The sequence below is a fragment of the Etheostoma cragini genome, chromosome 5 (assembly GCF_013103735.1).
Source record: "Etheostoma cragini isolate CJK2018 chromosome 5, CSU_Ecrag_1.0, whole genome shotgun sequence".
Taxonomy (NCBI): domain Eukaryota; kingdom Metazoa; phylum Chordata; class Actinopteri; order Perciformes; family Percidae; genus Etheostoma; species Etheostoma cragini.
In genome coordinates, this window is record NC_048411.1 from 9,402,026 (window position 1) to 9,419,525 (window position 17,500).

The window sequence follows — 17,500 nt, forward strand, 5'->3', positions numbered from 1 at the left end:
AAACATGGGATTTTATGCAATCTAACCAGAAGAAATTTTCCATGTACTGATTAAGTCCACACAATGCAGTGTACAAGTTTACAGAGCGCAAGCCCGTCCCTTTGAGCAAATTGCAGAAACAAAACCATGCTGACTCTTGACCCTCGATGTCAGTGTGCTGTCTCTGTGTAGTGTCTTCTTGCAGACCTACTCTCAGTACAGAGGTAGCAGATCATACACCACACACTGTGCTCTGGAGAGATCTGGACTCCACTGCTGCTCTGAAAAGGCCTGAGAGCACAGGAACCTGTGGGCGGAATCAAAGGAAATAGAAAGTCACTGAAACTGTGTAATAATAGAATGTTACTGTAAGTGTCAATCCTCAAAGCCCATTCCCACCAGGAAGAAAACAGATACAAAAAGTCTGAATGAAAGTCAAAAAAGTCTAAAATGCTGAGACACTAAGTGAAACATTAGAAGTCAGGGTTAGATTAAATCAAAGTTATGGAATAATAAGATCAAAACTTTTAATAAATTATACAAAATCATAATTACAAGATAACTCATAATTATGAGCTATTAAATAAGGATTTTTCATTTGTTTTATTTAAAGTAAATTTTAATTATGAAAGAGGAAAAGGAGTAACTCATTATTTCAACTAATTAAACTTTTCACTTATCAATTTATAAATGTCATGGATTTAGCATCTCTTGCATCTCGTCAAAATTGTGACATATATAAAATTCTATTCTCAGTACATATTACTGTATACAGTACATAGTTGGGTCATCAACATGACTCATAAATGGAAAAAAACTAGACTGACTATGAAAACAATCTGAAAGGAATCCAGCAGAGCAAAATGAGAAATGAAGATGTATTTCCACCGCTGTTCATACTTTTTGACAGTGTTTGGTTTGTGACAGAAAAATCAAAAGGGAGATGGCTCCTGAATTTAAAGGGGTCTGTAAATGGTAAGCAATGGGCTGGTCCATAGTCTGTATGTCTGTGCAAATCTTTGGTACATGGCAAGGTGTGTCAAATAAATATAAATGTAGCTTAGTAGTAGAATTATTGTATGAAGCATTAAAAATTGAATTACTCTAGTGTAAATAGTTTAAAATGACTCCACCACTGTCTCCAGAGGACACGTTTTAGTAATTCCATTGGTTTGGGAATCAGGGTGCTGCGGGTGCTGCCACCACCTGGTGGCAAAGCTTTAAAACTGCAATGACAATAAAATGATAGCTTCTAAATATATTTGGTTGTTGTTTCTGGTCCTTGACATTTTGTGCGTCATGTTTGGGGTGTGTAGGATGAAGAGAGGGATACTTTTAGTACTTTCAAAACAACAAGTATTCCACTCAGTCAGAGAACTTGCTTTGTATCAGCTCTAGAGACGAGTTTACAGTGTCTACTGCTGGATCCGAAAGGTCTTTCACACTTCGCCGCCTGAAAACCTGACTCCCTAACCGTGGTAAAGTTGGTTCTGTATTGGCCGTTGGACATTCTGCACTTTCGAAAGATTTATTATGCATCTTGTCCTTTTGACCTATTCATGTCAAAACACTTTTGTTGCACTCAACTAACTCTCTTACACAATGCACAAAACTTAGTTTTTCAAAAAACCCATCCTTTGATTTTTAAAAATAATTCTTTGTAAAAAAATGCTATAAATCTATTATGCGGTTTGACCTTTCGACCTATGCATGTATTCTTTTGACCAAATCATTGTAAGGCAGAGACACGGTGTCCAGCATCTGTTTGGATTGTGATTTATGTATCCCTATTATAAAGAAACAAATAGCCTGTAACTTTTTAGAATTTGGAAAAAGATTTTGCATAGTCTGTTACTTTGTGGCACTTAGGCCTTTTTTGGCCTTTATATGCGGTATATGAACACTTAATGTACTTGTGTTTGTTCTGAATTAATCATACATTGTCATCTAGAAAACCGATCCTGGTGCGTCAAGCTCCTTGTTTTAACAGACATTTTGAATATGCATGTATTGCTAATAATATATTATTTACCTTGGTTCCACCATATACATAACATTTTAGTTTATATGCACACATTCACATAGATTTAGATTTAGCCTACTTTTTTCATTGCTGGTTTTTGGAGTTTGCTATGTAGGCCATAATGGGATAGGCGAATTGTAAAAAAGATTAACGTGGTTTAATGTACACAAACAACAAACAAAGATTACCAACTTCTCTCTCATATTGCTCCTCAAAATCACTGGAAACTGTCAAAAAATCGAACTAATCATCCAATTATTAAGGGCGTTTTCTGACATTAAGCATTTCTGCTTCATTAGTGGTTATAAATTTGGTAATATTTGATTATTATTTAGGTACATTAAACAATGTTTAGCCTGTGGTTTAGTTTTTTTGACAGTGTTTGTGACAAAATATGGCCATGAGTAATTTTGTAATCATTGATTGTTGTTCTTTAAGCTTTTTCCTTACAATAGGCTCTTATGAAGCAGAGATGATCACTATAATGTCAGACAATGTCCATGATAAGTGGACTTTGGTTCAATAGAGAGAAGTTTGGTGATCAGTGATCATTGTTTAGGTAAATTAACCCACATAAGCTTTATCAAGTTGAGCATTTTAGAATGTCCTGATGGGATATAGTTTGTACTCTTCAGCTCAGCTGTACTTCATTGAAAGGAGGGGCGAGTGTGTTGTCCGCAGAATACAGAACTTGTGTACCATAGTATCTTTAAAATCTACGTGGACCGTGGCTCCCCCTGCCTCAGCACCCACTGCTGAAAATTTCCAGGGGGTTGCTCAGCAAGTTTAACTGCAAGTAAGGCTTAAACTTGCTGAGTACAAATGATTTCAATCCTCCATCCCACAGCTTGTTCTAATCCCACTCTTAAACCTAAAGTATCAGTTGTTCCTTCATGGTCCCAGAGAAAACAGCCTTCCATTTTAGAGATTGCATTTTCTGTTCTGTAACACCCTCCTGAATAGAGTTTTTATTCTTCCTAAGTCTGTAGTAGTGCCCATTGCCTTATTTCTATTTGTAAAGAACATTGTGACATTCTGCTCCTGAAAGCTGCTTTACAACTTAAGTAAATTAATCATTGTCTTTGTTCATGCTGGACACGAAGTCATACGCCCACTGGTTGGATTATCATTTCTATCAATCACACATCACACATCACACAAGAAGAGGGTTTAGAACGGTTTTCAATGTCTTGCTTTGGGGCCACTCTTGTATACAGAATCAAGGGAGCATTTATGAGAGCAGAGCCATCCATTCCAAGCAGAACTGTATTTCCATATGTTGCAATAAATAGTTAAATCTATGACGAGAGTGTACCTGAATGAACTTACTTTCTTACTACTAGTAAGATAAAACTGTCCAATAACACTATGGTGCTCTGTAATGAACATTGGAGTCTGTGTAGACTGTAATGCCTGAAACAGGTATTTCAGTCTTGTTCTCTTACAGTAATCCTTGCACTTCACTTTCTTGGCAGTATCTAAACTGAATGTAAAAACAGGCATTACCAAGGATGAAGTATGCAGCTGCACTGAGGGAGAGGATGATGAGGAAGATGGTGCCTATACCCAGATCTCCCATAGCACAGGCATTTGGACAGGCACAGTGGCTCTCCACCCAGATCTGCAAGGGCTCCCCAGTCCCGAGTTTCTGGTCCCGGATAAAAGAAGTGGACTGGTTTGGATTGCAGTGGTAATGCACTACTGTCAGCGGCTGCCCGGCATGAACTACAACAGGAGATAACAACTAATGAATGACATGAATTGTTAGTTGTTAAATATAAACATGTTGGTTTTTGAACTCACCAAAGTATGAGACAGACAGCATCTTCAGGGTGTCATTGTAGTGGAATTCATTCCCGTCATGTCTTCCATAAGTGATATAGCGGCTACTGTATCTGTTGAGCCTGGCAAGATATAAAATAACATGGCAAGAAATAACATATTAATATGGGATTGGAACGCTTCAAAAGATACAATTCAAGGTGAGAGAAACATCAAAGATGCTTTGATACAAGCAGGAATAGAAAGAGCTGCTTGGGTATGGTGTCATTGGGATGTTGTTCCACACAGAGGTGTAGTGGTAAAAAAAGAGGTGGGTAAACTGTAAATTCTGTGACCAGGTGGACCATGAAACAATCACCAATAAGGTGGGCCACGGCCATATATATATATATATATATATATATATATTTATTAAAAAACCCTATTAATTTTCTCCATAAGAATTTAGATGATCAGCCATTATCTAAACCATCTGAGGTAGACTGACCCAGTTTCTGATCCTGATGAAGCTAGAAGTCTGTATGATATCAACCTTGTAACATTATAAGAAAAACAATGATCCCCTGTCTTACCTAGAAAAACTACATTACAAAAAATTCTAAGCGTAACAGCAACGTTTCTGATTGGTCCAACTCGCTGTTACCATGGAAACGTTTACCGTACCCGCAAAACCGCAAACAGCTAACTAGAGCGACAACAATAACTAGCTAGCGGACTAGCAAAGGGAGCTTTTGTCACTAACTTTAAGTGACCAGAGAATGAAATAACATCCAGTTATTATCAGACAATATATCCTGTAACATGCAGTTATTATCAGACAATATATCCTGTAACATCCAGTTATTATCAGACAATATATCCTGTAACATCCAGTTATTAACAGACAATATATCCTGTAACATCCAGTTGTAAACAGACAATATATCCTGTAACATCCAGTTATTATCAGACAATATATCCTGTAACATCCAGTTATTATCAGACAATATATCCTGTAACATCCAGTTATTATCAGACAATATATCCTGTAACATCCAGTTATTATCAGACAAGATATCCTGTAACATCCAGTTATTATCAGACAATATATCCTGTAACATCCAGTTATTTATCAGACAATATATCCTGTAACATCCAGTTATTATCAGACAATATATCCTGTAACATCCAGTTATTTATCAGACAATATATCCTGAATTTCACTAATGGGAAAAGGTAGCTAGGTGACCTGCAACGTCATGTCTGAAAGGGGTAGGCTAACCTAATCAATGCCGGGGCTTTTTGAGTCAGTGGCATGGATCTGCCATTGAGACATGTATAATGTAGGATAGTGTGACTGACGAATCTTGACTCCTGCTTACTGCTTGATGTTCTAAGCCCCCAACGTCGACTTCAAGGCAGCGCTGCGACCGTGACTTCAAGGCACCCAACCATTGCCCGATCCTAGTGCCTTCCAGGCAACGCTGCCTGGAAGGCAACGTTGAGGGCACTACACCCCGAACACCGTCAACACTGACAGTAATGCAGCGCTATATGATAGACTTCGTCTTAGGTTTAACAACCTATGAAACTACTAATGAACAATATGAAACTAAAACAACAGAAGCTCGATTTAGAATGGCTTTGGGACGATGGGCTATTCAGAGGTGGATAAACGCACTTTGGAGGTGGGTAAACGCCATTTCCGAATTTTGAGAGGTGCATAAACGGCGTTTACGTGCGTTTAGCCTTCACTACATCTCTGGTTCCACAGTGAGAAGGTGGCGGAGCATCCACACTGTTAAGGACCCCTCTGCCTCGTCAGCACGTGTCTTGAGTTCATTAGCGTTTCGCCCCTTAACCTGTATGCTTCACCTGAGTGGGGCAGCAAAGAGCATTTAGCCTTCACCCGAAGAGGGGTTCCAACTGCGGGCTCTCTTCAGCCACAGCCATCTTGAGCTATCTCCCTGGTGGATCCAGGCCAACCTTGTGTAAGAAACAGCGCAAAGATGTTGCTGGGAAACCACAACAGCCGACCGTAGGTTCAGCTACTAAGATGGTCTTGCTGCTCCTGACCAGGTCCGGACAGAGTAAGCTCACTGCGATGTCTTGCAGGAAGACGAGCCTACGTCCCAGGTCCACCTACATCTCCCAGTCAGAAACACGCTGTAGAATGGATGGCGGGTGCTTGGCAGTTGCCTTTACCGTGGAATGTAGTTGTAGCCTTCAAACTGGAAGTTGATGAATTGTGGAGACAGTGGTGCCACATTGTCTTTGGCTTTGACCCTCTGCGGATCCACCCAACGCTCAACTCTATCTAAAAACATTCTGTTCTCCCCAACATGCATGTGAGGGCCAGGGGTCAGACTTTTGTGGGGCCCAAGGAAGAAATTAAGCCCCCCCCCCCACCCTCCTGACAACCATTATTAGACAGACCACTTTCCAAGTACTTGAAAAACTGTTTTATAAGAAACAATTAATTATACACCACAATCATCTACAGTTAGTGCAAACCTTTTTTTTAAATAATAGAAAGTGTCTTCACACTTTCAGTGTTGATGCCCCCTTGTGGTCACAACACTAACTTTAAAAATAATATACAATAGAATCAAGATAGATAGATAGATAGATAGATAGATAGATAGATAGATAGATAGATAGATAGATAGATAGATAGAACAAGATCAGTCTTGTTAGACTTTATTCACCCTACTTCGAGAAATGTGGTGCCATGGTCCTGCTCCACTACAATATGAAAAAAGAAATTGTAAATTTTACTCTTTATTTCCCTTTAAGTCAACAGCTATACTTACTAGTTACTTTTCAGATAGAAATTATATTAATAAACTTAAAATACCATGCATTGTTAAAGATAAAACCAGCTGTGCTCAATCTTTTACACTAAAAGTACAGTGAGCTGACAGCATTTCTGAATATTACTTTTAGGTTTTGAACGTAAGACTTTTACTTGTAATTGCATTTGATCTGTGGCGTAGGTGAGTAGAGAATCTGAACCCTTCCAGCACTGACCAAAACCAGAGGCACTGACACAAGTCACATCCACTGTCTCATAAATTTAATATGAATTACCCAGAACTTCACTTTGCTTTGAAGTGGAAATTGCAGCAAAAGGCAATTTGAGTTAGTTCAACAGGATATAAGTATAAGTATAGCCATTCTGCTTTAGTCTTCACCTGAATTCGAGACTTGTGACTAAAAAGAAAAAAAAATAGGAAGAATCTTGACGTCATACAATATTCACACTCTACGTGGACAATATGTCTATTGACATATCCAATCCAAATTGAGGTTACAGAATCTAAATCTGAAAATTCACACTCAAAACGAGGTTGGAAACATTCTTACAAAAAATTTCTTTGGATTGAAGTCAACAATTGTGATCAACAAAAATATTAGGTAGATAAACAAATAACTATTATTAAAAAAAAATTGCAAAATAAGGCTATTGATATTAGTTTCCTTATTGTTAGTGATCCAATATTTTAGACAAAAGCTGGTGTCTTATTCTTCTAAATTTGGAAAGAAAGTGCATGCAGTCTGCGTCAGAGACCATTTTAGCCCTGTTTTAGCACCCTTATAAAACAATTGCAAAAAAAAGTTCAAAGTTATTTGTTTTTCTTTTGTTAGGTAAGGAGTTCTGCCCTATGAATATCACAACATTTTCAACCTAAAATTAGTAACTGTAAATGCCTAGAAAATTATGAAAAACATTTTGAGCCATTTTCAGAAACAGTGCTTGTCAGCCATTGATCAATCTTGCATGAATCTTGAATTTTCAAAAGTCATTATTACTGCATTTTGGAAATGTCTGCTTTTCCATAAGTACATATCCAATTTCATTTGTAATTCCACCTCACCTTTGTAATAATGGCCATGTGGCTCAGCATTAAAAGAAGTTTTCTCAGAGTTGTTGTCTTCTATCCTCACATAATTCAATGCAGAATAACGTTTAAAAAAATTACGCTATAAGGGTGCCAGGCACAGCTAAAGATCCCTGGTATGCATCCAACATGCTTCATCAAAAAGGCTATAAAAAGTCAGTTTTACTACACAAGCACATATTTGAATGTCTTGTCTACTCTACCTGACAATGAGACATGCAGCAACGTTGGTACAGTCGGCTCCTATCAGGTCCTCTGGCTGTGAGAAGGGCTGGCAGGGGCTGAAGGACAGGAGGATTTCTGCTCCTACTGACATGTTCTCAGCTGACACAGGCTTGAAATGCCCCAGGAAACCCTCTGCGTCTCCCATAGCATTCAGATTTATCACCCCGCTCCCATCCTTCATGATACACTTGCAGTTGTTGATTTTGAAGCAGCCCTGCTTCTTAGCGGAGTTTGGTTGAGGGGAGAGAAGTGAGGAAATTTGAAAACAAACTAAGAGCGTGAGGAAGACAGTTTGAAGGCTCATGGTGACAGTGTGCAGTGCATAGGATAGTGACCAGTGTGTTGTTAGGTAATTAAAGAGCAGCTGACAGCATGGTGATGGTAGGAAAGTAATTAGAATAGATGTGCTTGCCATTCCGTGCATTCTTAAGGCCCACCATGTTCAAATCAATGTCTTTTCAAATCTAGCAAAACACCTAGCATAACAGAGGAAGGTCTGTGGATTATACAGAGTAACAAGGATACTGTTCCTTAAAAAAACTGATGCACTTGAGTTTGGCAAATATCATTTTGCAGTGCTATGAAAACTACAAAGACAATTCCATTCAGGTATCTCAGATCCTGGACAAATAAATCCCAAACTATCTGCATGACTAGATATTGAAAGAAATGTATTTTGATCCTTTAAGTTATGAGAAATCTCTTCAATGTACATCTATTCTTATTTAATAATGATACCTACATATTTGACCTAGACACAAACATGTATAACAATCCAGAGGTAACAATAGACAGCTGCAAGTTGGTATAGTTATTGCAGTGATAGTGTGTCAACGTTGGAATGCATCCTCAATCTTTTTTCACTTATCAGTTGCATCCTTTTCATCCTTTTCATAATTTTTTGATTCTTCACATTAAAGTAACACAATGTTGTACTCTTAATAGCAATATAGTCTTTTCACACTTAGTGTCATTATGAAAGATGTCTATGTCATGATAAAACAAGTGTAATGAAGTTTAGCATTTACACACGTTACCTAACAGTTTTTTACGATTGCAATGACAATTTTTTCACTACTTTTAACAATTTTACCAAACTATTAATGCACCAATACACCTACAACACACAACTGGCAAAATGGTTAACTTAAGCTCAAAATCACATATTGTCAACTAAACTCCAACAGTAATTTTCTAAATACTAATATCATACACAATATCTACCAAAACACTGCAAACATGTCTCAAAATAATAATTCTTCTAAAACACGAACACAACAGGATCATGTAGTCAGTCATAGCCCAATGTCATAAAAACACCAATATCAGGAGGAATTACAGAAACTGCGTTATTTTACGTCAGGTCTGCACTTATAAAATAGATAATAGTATATTAAGTACATCAATGAAAAGTCATAGAATAGTATGTCATATAAATGTCTTCTTCTGTCTCTTGAGCTTCAAACATCCTCCTCTTCTCCTTCCTTCTGCAAACAGGGGTTTGTACCTCCGGCTGAAATGGTAAAATGTTGAGAGGGGGGGGGAGAGAGAGAGAGAGAGAGAGAGAGGGAGAGAGAAGTTTGTCTCAGGTAAATTAGATTATAGAGTGTTAAATGTAAGGATATCCCCTTGAGATGAATGAACTCATTTTTGAGGGGGTCAGGCGGGGTTCAGCTGGAGTCAAGTTTTATTTGTTATTATTGTAATACCCTTGCTATCCTTCGTAATAATTGCATGATGACTGTGATTATTAATGTAAACCCTTATATTCAAAATTATCGGCGGGAGTCAAGCGGAAGTCAGATGGGAGCCAGACAAGAGACAGATAGGAGTCGGGTGGGAGTCAATCAGGAGTCAGAAACACATGCATTTAATATTATGTTTTGAAGTTTAAAAAAGAAAAATTATAGCAGTTATGTTTATGAAAAAGAAAATGTACATCCAGGAATATGGACAATCAAAATGAGAAATGTTCAAGAAACTATCTTTATTGATGTAGGAATATTTTCTTCTTTTGTTTAACATTAACAACAAACATAAACATGAGATTGTCAATATATAATGAGGCAATATAAAAACTAGAGTAGCAGTTCATTGTCTTGGTCTTCTGAGGGGAATGGGCAGAGTAAGAAAGTCCTCAGCCAGAGTTACTTCTACACCACTGTCCTGCAGAGCATCATCCGCCTGTCTCTTGAGCTCTGAGACATCATCCTCTTCTCCTTCCTTCTGCAGGGAACAGGGTTTGTACCTCTGGCTGAAGTGGTACAGCACTAGCCTCTGCGCACAGCAGGCCCGAGCCACCGCCGCCGCCATCTTAGGTGTACTGTGTCCGTGGTCCATTGCTTTCTCTCTGTGCTCATCCCCAAGGGTGGCCTCGTGAACCAGAACGTCCGCTCCATTGCACAACCTCAGTGGTCCTTCCCCAAGAACTGAGCTGCAGTCTCCTAAGATGCAGACTTTCCTTCCAGGGATGGCCTCTTCCAGCACCTCACCCGGCAAAACAACACGCCCGCTCTCCAGAGTTACGGGCTCGCCAGCTTTCAGCTGGCCATAAAGTGGCCCTGGTTTCAGTCCTAGGGGACACAAAATTAGATCATTCTTTATAATACACAACTTCCATTTAGAAGTCACTTTCTTTTTAGAAATAGCTTATTGTACCACAGGAGTGTTAAAGTATTAGGTGATGAATCAGACTTAATTTGGATAAACTTCATAGTGTAGTAGGTCACACTAATTTCATAAAATGTCATAGTACAGTACGTAAAATAAAATCATAAAAAGTCATAAGATAGGATGTCATGAAAATGTCAAAGTATAGGATGTCATAAAATTGCCATACAATTATCATAGCATAGTAGGTCATAAAATAAATAAAATGTCATATACTGCCCTACATTTTTTTCTTTTCTTTTAAAGTCATAGTATAGTATGTAAAAAAAGAAATCATAAAAAGTCAATGTATGTCATCAGTGTCATAAAAAGTCATAGTATAGTGTTTCATAAAAATGTGATAAGATAGTATGTCATAAAAATATCATAAAAAGTCTTAGGACAGTATGTCAAAGAAACGTCGTAAAGTCGTAAAGCGTCATAAAATGTCGTAGTATACTACCTTATAAAAATTTTAAAGTCATGGTATAGTTTGACATAAAAAGTAGTTAAAGTAAAAGTATAGTACGTCAACAAATTTCTAAATTTCTTTAAATTTCTTAGATTCTCATTTCATTTCACCAGCTTTAAAAACGCTACTACTTTCTTGAGTGAGTTTTAAACGTAGACTGTATCAAAAAGTTCATAAAAAGTAATAGTAAAGTATTCCGTAAAATGTCATAAAAAGGTCATAGTATAGTATGTCATAAAATGTCATAACTTCATAGGATATTTACTTCATAAAAAAGTCACAATATAGAATGTCATAAAAATGTCATAAAGTCAGTATTTTATTTCATAATAAAGTCATAGTACAGTATGTCATAAAAAATGTCATAAAGTCAGTATATTATTTCATTTAAAAAAAACATAGTATGGTATATATGTCATAACAATGTCAATTAAGAAATCATAGAATAGTACAGCATGAAAATGTCATAGTATAGTATGTCATAAAAATGTCATAGTATAGTATGTCATAGTATAGTATGTCATAAAAATGTCATAGTATAGTATGTCATAAAAATGTCATAGTATAGTATGTCATAGTATAGTATGTCATAAGAATGTAATTATAGTATATCATGTCATGAAAAAGTCTTAGTATAGTATGTCATAAAAAAGTAATTTAAAAGTCACAGCATAGTATGACATAAAATGTCATAAAGGTCATATATGTAACCCATATAACTAATAATTATATAGTGTAGTTCAGATATACTGTATGATGGATTAGAGGTATGGACCCCAGCCTTGCGGAGCTGCTGTTGAAGCATCTCAATGATGGGACACAGTCAGTGGAATTGCACTTCTTTGCTGTTCTTCTCATTGTCTAATGAGTAGTAGAGCGGGCACAACCAACGATACAAACGGTATCATATTATGCCACTGGATCATATTACATGGGAGTTAGTGAAAGCAAGATCATGTGGTTGTGTAGTTATACATTTTAATATCAAATTGGATACGTTGAGTAGATTTATACTTTTCTGCCATTTTTTGCTACAACTATTCAAGTAAATAAAGAAAGAAATCTAAAAATTGACCTAGATCCTTTAGGATTTCCGTCTTCAGTCTTCCGGCTCGATCATGCTCCTGAACGCAAAACCCAAAGGAGGGGATGCGGTGAAACAACCTGAAGGCCTTCACCACAAACTTCTGGTCTTCAAAGAGGAGGTAACAGTCACTGGAGACGTCCAGGGAGATCGTCCTGCCCTGCTGCTCCTGTGGGTGCAGAGGGGCGCACTCCGCCGTCATCTGAAGAGACACAGCACAAAACATAAAGATTCTCTCCTGTGTGAGTGAAGAACACTGTCACTGTTCTATTGGGCTGAGGAAATATTGTTTAATAAGTTTCAATAAATGAATGAAAGTCAAGTTTAAAATGTAGGTTGATTTTCTTTGTTGACATTTGGACGCCAAAGTTTTAAATTACACACATTAACAATGCAAAATGGATGCAGATGTGCACTGACCTCACAGAAGGGGAAGGCTTGAAGTATTATGCATGGGGACAAATTACACATGGATTTTGTCAAATATCATGAATGCAAAAATATGCAAAAGGTTAGTTTGCTAGAAGCCCATTTCATGCTTTGGTAGTTAAGGGTGGAGTTGGGTTAAAAAAAAGAATCCACACCAGTTTTTCGGACCGGGCCTGATTATTATGGCTTGACCAAAACTACAGGCTAGTAGGCAAATGAAAAGGAACTGTATTCATAAGTGAGATATAAGGACGGGTCCTTTTTATATCAGTGATAAAATAAATGGAATTCAGAGACTGATATCTGCATGAAGTATTAATATATTGGTTGAGCCCTATTGAAAATAATTTGTATTGTACTTTACACTATAAAGAGAACTAAGGCGTGATTTATTACCAAGCAGGGATAACATCAAAAACAGTCACATACCTCCAGACTGAGCTGTCCCTCCGCTGGACACTGGTCAGGTGTGGGCTCCAGCTCATGTACTAGAGTCAAATACATAATATAGATGAGATAAGAGTACATTAGAATTAAGTACAACGAAACAAAGATACAAATTAATAAAGTCCAATGGTAAATTTGTTTGCTGTGTAAAATACAGCAAATAAAGAAGGCTGTAAAAGTGTTAATTGAAACCTTGATAGATGCGATTACGTTAAAACCTTGATGACGTTTTGCAAAATATCATTTTTATCGTAAAAGCTACATGTTCTATGAATTGAATTGAAATTGGAAATTCTGGGTGTATGAGATATAGGTAAAGCCAATTTGGGCAGGGTGCCAAAAGTACTCAATTCTCGTACTTCAGTAGAAATGCAAATACTTGTGTTAAAAAATACTCTGGTAGAAGTACTGATTTAACTTATTTACTCAAGTAAAAGTAACAAAGTACAGGACTGGCAATTTACTTAAAGTATAAAAGTAAAAGTAGCCTTGTGAATGACAACTATTTTTCTACAAAGCTACCTGGACCACACATATGTTCCTAGAGATGTTACGCTGAGGAACTTTAGTGGACATGGAGAAAAGGCTCTTTACATGCCGTTGGCTACATTTTAAAGATATTTCTGTCAATAGGCCTAAAACATCACATTTATGATTATTGTGACAGAGACTGGGACTCCACGTTAATAAGATTCGGACTGAGTAGCAAGATATGGACTACCTGACGCCTGCAACACTGTGTGTCAGACAGCATGGTCAGCAACACCGGGGCCCCGCAGGGGACTGTCCGCTCTCCCTTCCTCTTCACCATCTACACCACAGACTTCAACCACCACAGAGTCCTGCCATCAGTCTTCTCCTGACTCTGCTGTGTAGGATTTATCAACGAGGGTGACGAGGCTGAGAACAGAGCTGTGGCGGGGGATTTTGTCACATGGAGTGAGCAGAACCCTCTACAGCTCAACGTGACAAAGACTAAGGAGCTGGTGGTGGATCTAAGGAGAGCCAAGGAAACAGTGAGCCCTGTTTCCATCCCGGGCGTTAGTGTGGACATTGTGGAGGACTACAAATACCTGGGAGTGCACTTGGATAATAAACTGGACTGGGCCAAGAACACTCAAGCCCTCTACAGGAAGGAATCTATTTTCTGAGGAGGGTGAGGTCCTTCAACATCTGCAGGACGATGCTGAGGATGTTTTATGAGACTGTGGTGACCAGTGCTATCCTGTTTGCTGTTGCATGCTGGGGCAGGAGGCTGAGGGTAGCGGACGCCAACAGACTCAACAAACTGATCCGCAAGGCCAGTGCTGTGTGGGGAGAGAGCTGGACTCCTCTCCGTCTGTGGTGTCAGAGAGGAGGACGCTGTCCAAACTACATGTCATCTTGGACAATGTCTCCCACCCACTCCATGGCTTGCTGCTCAAACACAGAAGCACTTTCAGTGCAAGACTTATTCTCCCAAAATGCACCTCAGAGCGTCACAGGAAGTCATTCCTCCCTGTGGCCTTCAAACTTTATAACTCCTCCTTCAAAGTGTCTGACACACAGACACTTAGAGAGGCTGAAACTGGATGATGTCTGTTTTCTGCAAAGACATTGCTTAAAATGTGTGCAATACTCTGCTGCTAATATCTATTCATTTTTACTGTTCACCATTACAACAGTTCAACATCAGAGTCTAGTCCATATCGATGTTCTGTACAAATGTCTGTGCCAACCTGCTGTACCATGTTTTATGTTTCTGCAGAACAGGAACCTGCTGAAAACCAGTTTTTAAACAGAGTCAGGCCCATTTACATCGTAATGTATTGTTACTTTTAACTTTCCTCTATAATAAATATTTAAAAAAAACTCCTTAATTATGTAAGTACTGTATCATAACAATTCCTTTAACTATATAAATCCCGTACTTATCCACACTCCTTATATTTCTTTATTTATATTTCTGATGTTTGTATACTCTTGCAACTGTAACACATAATTTACGTTTGGGGATCATTAAAGTATTTCTGATTTCTAACATGAATTCCATTGTGATTCTTTGAAAATTCACCGATCCAGTTTCTCTTTTTTAATCTTCCCCTTCACATTTAAAGGAATCTTAATGTGTGTGTGTGGGTGTGTGCTTAAATATGGCTGTTGTAAGGAGTAACAGTAAAAAAGTAAGCACAAAAATAAAGAGTAAAGTAAAAATATCAGAAAAATCTACTTAAGTACAGTAACAAAGTATTTGTACTTCGTAACTTCCCATCTCTGGGTATGGGTAGCAGTCCATTGTGTACTACACACACTCAACCTGCAGGGGAGGTTTGCTCTGCTGCTCAAAAGGTCTTGGTCAATGTTTCATATTCTGTATTGGTAACATGTCTGCTACCTAACGTCAACTGTCTGTTTCTAGAAAGTTTATAGCTGGATAAACTCATTTTGACATAAAAGTGACTGAGTGACTGTATGTGCAACCCATACTCGGCTGTTTCTGCTAAAACTAATGGGTTGCCAGGGGTGTCAAGACTGCAGTAGTGTGGACACATTCGAGCTCAGTTGTACACTTTGGACCTGCCTGCGTAAGGGAAGAGTAGCTGTGATCCTGTGAGGCCAAGTGTCACTCTTAGAAAGTGCCGGAGGCCCCGGGGCCCATAGATGTCCACACAGTTCAGGTTCTGCTGCTCAGGGTTGGTGTTAAGGCTCACAGTGCAAAGGAGACCAGGCAGACCAAACAGGTGATCTCCATGCAGGTGGGAGATGAAAACCTTGGTGATTCGACCTGGGTAGAGACACATGAAGCTGGTATAATGACAGTTTGGAGACAGAGAGCAGTTTGTCTCAAGAAGAAGAAGAATAAGCACTTCAGATGAATCAACTCACTTTTGAGGGGGGTCAAAAGTGTATTACATATTTAGTAAAATATCTGGTTACACAATAAACTGGTTTAAAAAGTGAGTACCGGTATGTCATCAAATGTCTTATTGTCTAAAATGTCAAAGTATACAATTTCATAAAAAGTCATAGTATGTCATAGAAATGTTATAAAATTAGTATAGCATGTGAAAAGAAGTCATAGGATAGTATGCCATATGTCATTAAAAAATCCTAGTACATTATGCTATAAAAAAGTCATAGTATATGTCATAAGAAGTCTAATTAAGTTAACTTCACCATGGAACAAAAAACAACGACAAAAACGTTCAGAGGTCTATTCTCATTGGAAAGGAAGAATTAACGTAATGAATACCCTCACATCAGTTCAAAGGTTTTGATGGTAGGGTGAAGAGTTTGGTATTGAAATAACAGTTTATTCAGGCTGTTTTTAAGAACTTTAAAAACTTTGTTTCAGTTTCCCACGACGAGGAGCTGCAGTGACTCACCGGCTCTGAGTTGGCTCTTCATCAGCTGGGTCTGAGTTCCCTCCCCGCAGTCGAACAGCCAGCACTCCCCCTGGGTCCGCAGCACCAGGGCCGAGGCGCCGCGCTGAGGGGACGGGTAGGCCGAGCCGGTCCCCAGGAACGTCATATCCATGCTCATCCTCCTACAGTGACAAGGCAACGGGTGGAAACTGTCCACAAGCTAGAGATGAAGAGGCATGCTAGCCTGCCACTGCCCAATGTGAGGCGACTGTAGATTGAGTCGCGCATGCGTCACTTTGCATGGGCTAGCTCTATAGACAGTTAAGGCTAGCTCATAGCCCGTTAATAAACAGTCTATGGGGGTAACTCCATAGACGGCTTGCTCTATACAAACAGTCACACGGTGATGACGTAACACTCGCGACGGTGCGACGTTCAAGTCAAGTCGGACTAATAATAATAAAATAACTACAAAATTCCGGAAGAAATTTTGACATTGTGCCTAATAGTTAGTGTACATCCGAATACCACTATCTAAGTATTAATAACAGTAGCTGTAACGACGTACACAGGTCTCACTGAAAGACAGAGAACACAATTGTTTAACAAGAGCAATATTGAATGGATAGATGGGCTGACAAGAAACCACAAATGCATAGGTCAGGACCATAGACCGTTAATATTTATCAATATCAATTTGTATACAGTCTATGGTCAGGACCATAGTTGTTTTATGGTCAGGACCATAGACTCATATTAACAGTCTATGGTCAGGACCAGGGTACAGTACCACTAACAATTTCTTTTGATTTTTATTTCACACAATGTATAGGCCTACTTCCATACTTTGAAAATGGTGGAAAATCGGTAGCCTGCCACCTAAAGTAATGTAAAAGATCTAGGTCGGGCAAAAGGCTACTAAAAACCAGGCATGATCTCAGAGAAAACAAACTCAACCACAAGGAATTACAGTTAAATTTGTGTAATTTGAAATGCATGATTATTATAATGAGCAGACTGACATCATTACAAGCCAGTCCTTACCACTGTGACACCATAGACCTGTGATGTTTTAAAATGATTGTTTTTCTTTTAATAACTTTTCATCTTTAACATCTTAGATGACAGACCAAATTTGAAGTCAATTGGATGAAATCTCTAGGAGTTTGTTGAAATACGACATGT

The 17,500-nt window shown here is 38.4% G+C and overlaps 2 protein-coding genes across 2 annotated transcripts; both read right to left on the reverse strand.

Annotated features, from left to right (window-relative positions):
• Positions 1-149: 149 nt before the first annotated feature.
• LOC117945000 lies at positions 150-8,194 on the reverse strand. The gene is made up of 4 exons (XM_034872237.1): positions 7,869-8,194; positions 3,806-3,906; positions 3,509-3,727; positions 150-286 (listed from the first exon to the last, which is right to left on the reverse strand). The coding sequence occupies exons 1-4, from the start codon at positions 8,192-8,194 to the stop codon at positions 150-152; spliced, it is 783 nt and encodes a 260-aa protein (XP_034728128.1).
• A 1,700-nt stretch (positions 8,195-9,894) lies between these two features.
• Positions 9,895-17,041, reverse strand: elac1 (elaC ribonuclease Z 1). Its single transcript, XM_034872688.1, has 6 exons — positions 16,983-17,041; positions 16,337-16,699; positions 15,532-15,735; positions 12,954-13,012; positions 12,087-12,297; positions 9,895-10,463 (listed from the first exon to the last, which is right to left on the reverse strand). Exons 2-6 carry the CDS (start codon positions 16,491-16,493, stop codon positions 9,982-9,984), a joined length of 1,113 nt encoding a protein of 370 aa, XP_034728579.1. The 5' UTR covers positions 16,494-16,699; positions 16,983-17,041; the 3' UTR covers positions 9,895-9,981.
• Between the last annotated feature and the right edge of the window lie 459 nt (positions 17,042-17,500).

What these genes read in the sequence shown, in the direction of transcription:
- LOC117945000 (XM_034872237.1), bottom strand. Translation starts at nt 8,194, where the DNA reads ATGAGCCTTCAAACTGTCTTCCTCACGCTCTTAGTTTGTTTTCAAATT. An exon ending in GCTGTCTGTCTCATACTTTG is followed by an intron (nt 3,728 to 3,805) that starts GTGAGTTCAAAA and finishes CTCCTGTTGTAG; the next exon opens with TTCATGCCGGGCAGCCGCTG. An exon ending in AGCTGCATACTTCATCCTTG is followed by an intron (nt 287 to 3,508) that starts GTAATGCCTGTT and finishes TTCCGCCCACAG; the next exon opens with GTTCCTGTGCTCTCAGGCCT.
- elac1 (XM_034872688.1), bottom strand. Translation starts at nt 16,493, where the DNA reads ATGAGCATGGATATGACGTTCCTGGGGACCGGCTCGGCCTACCCGTCC. An exon ending in GCTACTCTTCCCTTACGCAG is followed by an intron (nt 13,013 to 15,531) that starts GCAGGTCCAAAG and finishes ATTTGACTCTAG; the next exon opens with TACATGAGCTGGAGCCCACA. An exon ending in AGGGACAGCTCAGTCTGGAG is followed by an intron (nt 12,298 to 12,953) that starts GTATGTGACTGT and finishes GTGTCTCTTCAG; the next exon opens with ATGACGGCGGAGTGCGCCCC.